Raw genomic sequence first — 7,368 nt, 5'->3', positions numbered from 1 at the left:
CCTTTCACCCTGCTCAGCAGCGTGCCCATCAGCTGCTTTTTTTCCGAAGACATTCCAGCATCTCTTCATGCTGTTTGGAGACTGCAAGATCTAAGGGGGTATATCCCTCCTGAAAGATGAGAGAATCTCTATTAGAAAAACAAAGACAAGCTCGCACCTGTTCAAAAGAGAAGCTTTACCCGCATGCCAAGGTTACCTGGTTCTCAGCATCACTACTGGCATTATGCTCAAGCAACAGCCCTGCTATAGTTGTGTTACCAGACAGGACAGCCAGGTGAAGGGCAGTGTTGCCGTCAGCATTTGCCAGATTTGGGTCTGCACCATGTTCTAGCAGAACAGACACACATTTCTCTTGCTGGCACTGTACTGCCTGGGAATGACACACAAAAAATGGGGGAAGACTTTCAACATTTTTGTGTCACTCTTGTCACAACTCGCTCATCTCCTCAATGCTGGAATTGAAGGACATCTTCAAAGATTTACATAACAGAGGCCTAAGCCACGCCAAGTAACAACATGCATGCTTCTATGGCCCTTCTGTGTAAGGAATCATGCAAGACACCTCTCCTGCAATGCACTGTCAATAAGCTCCACTTACAAGATCAGAACACAGTCCACTTACCCTCATCAGTGGAGTGCTTTTTAAGTTCTCAGCCACATTCAGCTTGCAGTTCTTCCCTGCTTGATATCTGATGACATCTGCGTGGCCATTCACAGAAGCAAGATGCAGAGGCGCCCTAAAAATGAAACAGATAGTCTCAACACAGAAAAAAAGATGATAATATCAGTGTCTTTACATAGCCTTGGGGACCCTGCCCAGCCTCTATTCCTCCCACTTGCTGCTGCTGCATCAGCCACCGGGCAGAAGAGAATGGGCGAGGTCCGAGCAGCTGCAAACAGCCCTGCAGAGACCACGGCAAAGCGGCAGGCCGGCAGCATGCACTACCAACAGTGCTGGAGCCGAGAAGGCAGCTCCCAGCCGTGAAAAGCACCACAGTTCACTGCTGTCCAGCTGACAGGACAAATCTCGCTTTTCAAGCCATTAGCTTGAACGCGATTCCACACACAGCCTTAAGAGCGCTGCTTCCACATGGCATCCAAAGCTGCTGGGGGGATTGGTCATCAGCACCATGCTGATGCTCTCGTTCTGCCTTTCCCTTACGAGAAGCCTGCCGAGGACTAGTGGAGCTCGGCTCAGAAATTGCCTCAGCAGCGCCTGCCAGAAGCAGCCAAGGTGTCCCCTCGGTGGCCCATAGAACTGACCGCCTCTGCTGGTCCGGCGGGTCGATGCCGGCTCTCCTGTAGTACCAGCGCCACCGTCTCAGCCAGGCCAGGTCGCCGCGGGCAGCCGCGCGGTGCAGCCTGCCCCGGACCTTCTCCCTGGAGGCACCGCTGGTGGCGGCACAGGGCTGCCCACACCGGCTGCTGGATGGCGACTGCTGTCGCCTAGTGCTGAAGAGTGCCCTGACTCTCTTCTGTAGGGCGTGCAACGCCATGGCCCTGCTGGGGGCAATACAGCAGCGCGAAGCACCCGGCGCGCTGCTTGCCTCCGGGTGGGGATGGCAATGAGGGACAATGAAATGAAAGCGACGAGGACTTGCGCTCGCAAGAGAGAGGCCAAGTCGCCCCGCGCGGTGGCTGCGGCCAGGAGCCTCCGAGGCGGCGGCAGGGACGCGCAGTGCTCCCAACGCGGAACGAGCTGCTGCTCCCAGAGAGGGTTGGGCAGCTCTGAGCGCCGGCTCCGGGGAACGGCAAAAGCGCGGGCAGCAACAGAACCGCGGCACCAACATAACCACGAGCAACGAGAGAACCGCGGCACCACGCGTGAGCGGCGCCTCAACGGCCAGAGGCACGCGGGGAGCGATCGATGCCGTGAGCGTGTGGCACGGGCACGAGGACAGAAATGGCACGGGCACAGGCTCGGGCGCGGCCGTGAGGGCGGCCTCGGCGGGCTCCCCGAAGGAGGCTGCCCGCGGCCCGTGAGGCGGCCGGCGGCCCCGGGCTCTGCCTGCCCTCAGGCGGCCCCGGGGCACGGTCGGAGCCGACGCTGCCGCAGCGCTCTCGCAGCTCTCGCAGCTCTCGCCTCCCTCGCTCTGGCTTCTTCCCTCAGCGCGTGGCCACGGTGCCGCTGCGCACGCGTCCCCGAAATGGAGCTCAGGATGGGGTCGGATCCCAGTCCGAGCGGGCGGCGGCCGCCGCAGGTCTCGAGATGATCGCTCCAAGGCTGCAATAGCGGAGTATGCGATCGTATGGAAGCCTGATTACTGATTTAGGCATTTAGGTATCCTGGAAGGTAATAAGTCTTATGAGGAATGACTGAGGGAACTGAGAGTGTTTAGCCTAGGGAAAAAAGGAAACAGCAGGGAGACGTTATCGCTCGCCATGATGATCTGAAAAGGAACTTGTAGGCAGCTGGGGGGTGAGTCTCTTATGCCAGGTAACAAGTCAGAGGACAAAAGGAAATGCTTCAAGTTGTACCAGGATAGGTTTATACTGGATAAGAAGAAAAAAATTCATCACAGAAGGGTTTGTCGAGCAGTGGAAGATGCTGCCTAGGGAAGTGGCTGAGTCACCATCCCTGGAACTATTTAAAAGATTACAAAGTGCAGAAGTGGCACTCAGGGACATTGTTCAGTGGTGGACTCGGCAGTGCTGTGTTGACAATGGGACTTGACAACCTTAAGGATGATTTTCAACCTAGACAATCCTGCAATTCTATGACAGTAGAGTCTCTGAAAAATGAAAAGCCGTATTTTGATGGGCATGTGTGTTTCATGAGTGCCGCCCATAACCACTAGGCATGCTGCGTCTCTGAAATGCAGCAGGTGTGTTGGACATGCAAGTACTTAAAACAGCTCCACAGCAGTGATGCCAAGTTGCTTTAAAGGGATTTCCTTCACTGAAATACAGTTCTGCAGATCTGTAGGGATTGTACGTGGCCATTTTCCTTGGCTTGCGTCCACTTTTGAACCAGGGTATGAACTGGAACTAGGTTTGTCTTTATTCATCATTTGTTCTAGCACCTGTTATGAGGCTATTAAAATATGTTCTTTTCACATCCCAAAATTAGAGACCTGCTCTTGGTTACTCCATATGTGAAACATGCTGAAGTCCCACCATTTTGCAAGTGTGATAGCAATAATATCCATCCGTATTAGTGCTGAGGAACTGAGTCCCTGCCGTGGGTGGTACATGCAAAAAGTCCATAGCACATAAATCTGCGGTTCTTTGGGACAGTTGTTTCACATAGGACTAGACATGACATAAAGTGCAGATATTTGTGGGTTATTTTGGGTATGTTCTGATTTCCCCAGAAGTGACCTTGAAGTATTCCAACTAAAAACCAGCAGCCAATATCCACATCTAAAGCTATTTACCCTGAGCCTATGGGTTGTTTTGGTGAGTACTTCCACAACTGCTTCAGGCAAAATCCAGTCAATCACTTTGCAGGGGAAAGCCCATGAAGGAATAAGGGCAACCTCTTTAATGCTGAGTGGATTGCCAACATTTTGGGTTACAAAGGAGATGAAGACCGGTGACAGCGGCGAAGTCATTGCACGTGGTGGGGGGGGACGAAGCCGAAGACTCGGGCGGAAGAGAGAGGCTGGGTCAGGAGGCGACCGTGAGGCAGAACTAATATTTTGCTCTGGAAACGGGATCCTGGGACAAATGAAACTTCTTTGTAAGTCGAGCAGATCTAGTTTTGAGTCCAGCAGTGGCTGTAAGGAGAAGAGACAACATTCTTTATGTTACTTTTACAGCACACAGGAAGAAATAAAGCGCTGTAGGAACATTCTGTGTGACTTGAGAGTCTCTAAACCTGAATGAGGCTTCAAAAATTCCAAGGATACCTAACAAGGGAAGAGCTGGGCAAAAGGAAGAAACACGTTTTGTGCACATTTGCTTATCAGTCAACAGCATTTGTAAAGCTAGTGACAGACGTTCAGTGAACATCTTCTGGGACTGCACACGACTCCAGTGGCCCTTAGCAGTGCTTTGTTAGCACAGCTCCTGCACAGCTCTTCAGCCTCAAGTCTTTGCTTCCCTTAAACGTTCAAATTGTGCTTTAATGGAACACTACAGCTACAAGAGCTGCAGTCCCTGCATAGCACACAGCATGCTTTCTCCTAAGCATTACTTTCACTACTGTGCTGTTCGCTATGCTTTCCCAGAGAGCCAAGGGGAGATCAGTTCATTCTCTATTCTGCTGAATAGAGGCTGCTCAGAAAGCAGCATTCCTGGCCCTGCACTGAACATACCAATGTCATCTCTGCATATGGCAGCCGGATTAACAAGCGTCTTGTTTGCCACAGAAAACTGCATGAAGAGTATGTATTGTAGCAGCAAACTCTGGGAAGTTGAATTTCCTTCTTACAAGTTCTGTGCTCTTCCCCTTGTAGAGTTCCAAGACTCTACGGCAGTCTTACCAGAAGGAAAGAAGACTGGTATGGAACTGAGGCTTTAGAAGAAAAGTGCACATGCCAGGCGTGTTTTGGTAGTAGCAGAAGCTAGCAGCAGAGTGTACTGAGTGAGCAGTATAGACAATTCAACTCTGTTAGAGAGAAATCAATGTAAAACACAAAGCGCGAACAAGCGAGAAGCAGAGCAGCAGAGTGTTCTGCGCAGTGTACTGTGTGTCAGTGACTCCTGCTAAGAAGGAAGATCAACCACAGCTAACTTTGCTACTACATGCAAATTCTACATGCAGCCTCCTGTGGTAAACAGGATCTTGCTGTTAGGCTTTGAAATGCAGAGAACACACTGGCCTGTATAGTGGAAAGGGAGAAGTGCTGTATGGTGCGCTTGCTTTCTGCTTAGCTTGAAGTACACTTTCGCTTTGCAGACTTGAAAGAGTGCAAGGTACTCTTTCAGGAAGCTAGACAGACTGCTGTGCCATAGGTGGCTTAGGAGAAAAGTGCACCTCTCTGTCTGCCCTGCTTTTTCTATGAGTACCATGCACGTTGATCTTCCTTCTTAGCAGGAGTCACTGACACACAGTACACTGCGCAGAACACTCTGCTGCTCTGCTTCTTCCTTGTTCGCGCTTTGTGTTTTACAGCGATTTCTCTCTACAGAGGTGAATTGTCTTCTACTGCTCACTCAGTACACTCTGCTGCTAGCTTCTGCTACTGCCAAAACACGCCTGGCATGTGCATTTTTCTTCTAAACCCTCTGTTCCATACAAGCCTGCCCTGCATCTTGGAAGAGTGCTGTGCACTCCTTGAACCCTGCATAGCGAACAGCACAGTAGTGAAATTCATACTTAGGAGAAAGCGGGCACAGCACACAGCATTCCTGGCCTTGCACTGAACATACCAATGTCATCTCTGCATATGGCAGCCGGATTAACAAGTGTCTTATTTGCCACAGAAAACTGCATGAAGAGTATGTATTGTAGCAGCAATGCTATGGGAAGTTGAATTTCCTTCTTCCTAGTTCTGTGCTCTTCTCCTTGCAGGCTTCCAAGAGTGTATGGCAGTCTTAGCAGAAGGAAAGAAGACTGGTATGGAACTGAGTGTTTAGAAGAAAAGTGCGCATGCCAGGTGTGTTTTAGCAGTAGCAGAAATTTGCAGCAGAGTGTACTGAGTGAGCAGTAGAAGACAATTCACCTTTGTTAGAGAGAAATCAATGTAAAACACAAAGCGCGAACAAGGAAGAAGCAGAGCAGCAGAGTGCTCTGCGCAGTGTACTGTTTGTCAGTGACTCCTGCTAAGAAGGAAGATCAACCACAGCTAACTTTGCTACTACATGCAAATTCTACATGCAGCCTCCTGTGCTAAACAGGATCTTGCTGTTAGGCTTTGAAATGCAGAGAACACACTGGCCTGTATAGTGGAAAGGGAGAAGTGCTGTATGGTGCGCTTGCTTTCTGCTTAGCTTGAAGTACACTTTCGCTTTGCAGACTTGAAAGAGTGCAAGGTACTCTTTCAGGAAGCTAGACATAGTGCTGTGCCATAGGTGGCTTAGGAGAAAAGTGCACCTCTCTGTCTGCCCTGCTTTTTCTATGAGTACCATGCACGTTGATCTTCCTTCTTAGCAGGAGTCACTGACACACAGTACACTGCGCAGAACACTCTGCTGCTCTGCTTCTTCCTTGTTCGCGCTTTGTGTTTTACAGCGATTTCTCTCTACAGAGGTGAATTGTCTTCTACTGCTCACTCAGTACACTCTGCTGCTAGCTTCTGCTACTGCCAAAACACGCCTGGCATGTGCATTTTTCTTCTAAACCCTCTCTTCCATACAAGCCTGCCCTGCATCTTGGAAGAGTGCTGTGCACTCCTTGAACCCTGCATAGCGAACAGCACAGTAGTGAAAGTCATACTTAGGAGAAAGCGTGCACAGCACACAGCATTCCTGGCCTTGCACTGAACATACCAATGTCATCTCTGCATATGGCAGCCGGATTAACAAGAGTCTTATTTGCCACAGAAAACTGCATGAAGAGTATGTATTGTAGCAGCAATGCTATGGGAAGTTGAATTTCCTTCTTACTAGTTCTGTGCTCTTCTCCTTGCAGGGTTCCAAGAGTGTATGGCAGTCTTACCAGAAGGAAAGAAGACTGGTATGGAACTGAGGCTTTAGAAGAAAAGTGCACATGCCAGGCGAGTTTTGGCAGTAGCAGAAGCTAGCAGCAGAGTGTACTGAGTGAGCAGTAGAAGACAATTCACCTGTGTTAGAGAGAAATCGATGTAAAACACAAAGCGCGAACAAGGAAGAAGCAGAGCAGCAGAGTGCTCTGCGCAGTGTACTGTTTGTCAGTGACTCCTGCTAAGAAGGAAGATCAACCACAGCTAACTTTGCTACTACATGCAAATTCTACATGCAGCCTCCTGTGCTAAACAGGATCTTGCTGTTAGGCTTTGAAATGCAGAGAACACACTGGCCTGTATAGTGGAAAGGGAGAAGTGCTGTATGGTGCGCTTGCTTTCTGCTTAGCTTGAAGTACACTTTCGCTTTGCAGACTTGAAAGAGTGCAAGGTACTCTTTCAGGAAGCTAGACATAGTGCTGTGCCATAGGTGGCTTAGGAGAAAAGTGCACCTCTCTGTCTGCCCTGCTTTTTCTATGAGTACCATGCACGTTGATCTTCCTTCTTAGCAGGAGTCACTGACACACAGTACACTGCGCAGAACACTCTGCTGCTCTGCTTCTTCCTTGCTCGCGCTTTGTGTTTTACAGCGATTTCTCTCTACAGAGGTGAATTGTCTTCTACTGCTCACTCAGTACACTCTGCTGCTAGCTTCTGCTACTGCCAAAACACGCCTGGCATGTGCATTTTTCTTCTAAACCCTCTGTTCCATACAAGCCTGCCCTGCATCTTGGAAGAGTGCTGTGCACTCCTTGAACCCTGCATAGCGAACAGCACAGTA

The 7,368-nt window shown here is 49.9% G+C and overlaps 1 protein-coding gene across 1 annotated transcript; it reads right to left on the bottom strand.

Annotated features, from left to right (window-relative positions):
- Window positions 1-2,224, bottom strand: LOC306816002 (uncharacterized protein; the record flags this gene model as incomplete). Its single annotated transcript, XM_079332507.1, has 4 exons — window positions 1-109; window positions 197-370; window positions 623-737; window positions 1,264-2,224. Coding segments are annotated over 4 exons (1,331 nt in total), but the record flags the coding sequence as incomplete, so codon positions are not given.
- Between the last annotated feature and the right edge of the window lie 5,144 nt (window positions 2,225-7,368).

The sequence above is a fragment of the Erithacus rubecula genome (assembly GCF_903797595.1).
Source record: "Erithacus rubecula genome assembly, contig: scaffold_329_arrow_ctg1, whole genome shotgun sequence".
Classification (NCBI taxonomy): Eukaryota; Metazoa; Chordata; class Aves; order Passeriformes; family Muscicapidae; genus Erithacus; species Erithacus rubecula.
Note: the sequence above shows the minus strand (reverse complement) of the source record. Positions and strands in the feature narration are given on the sequence as shown.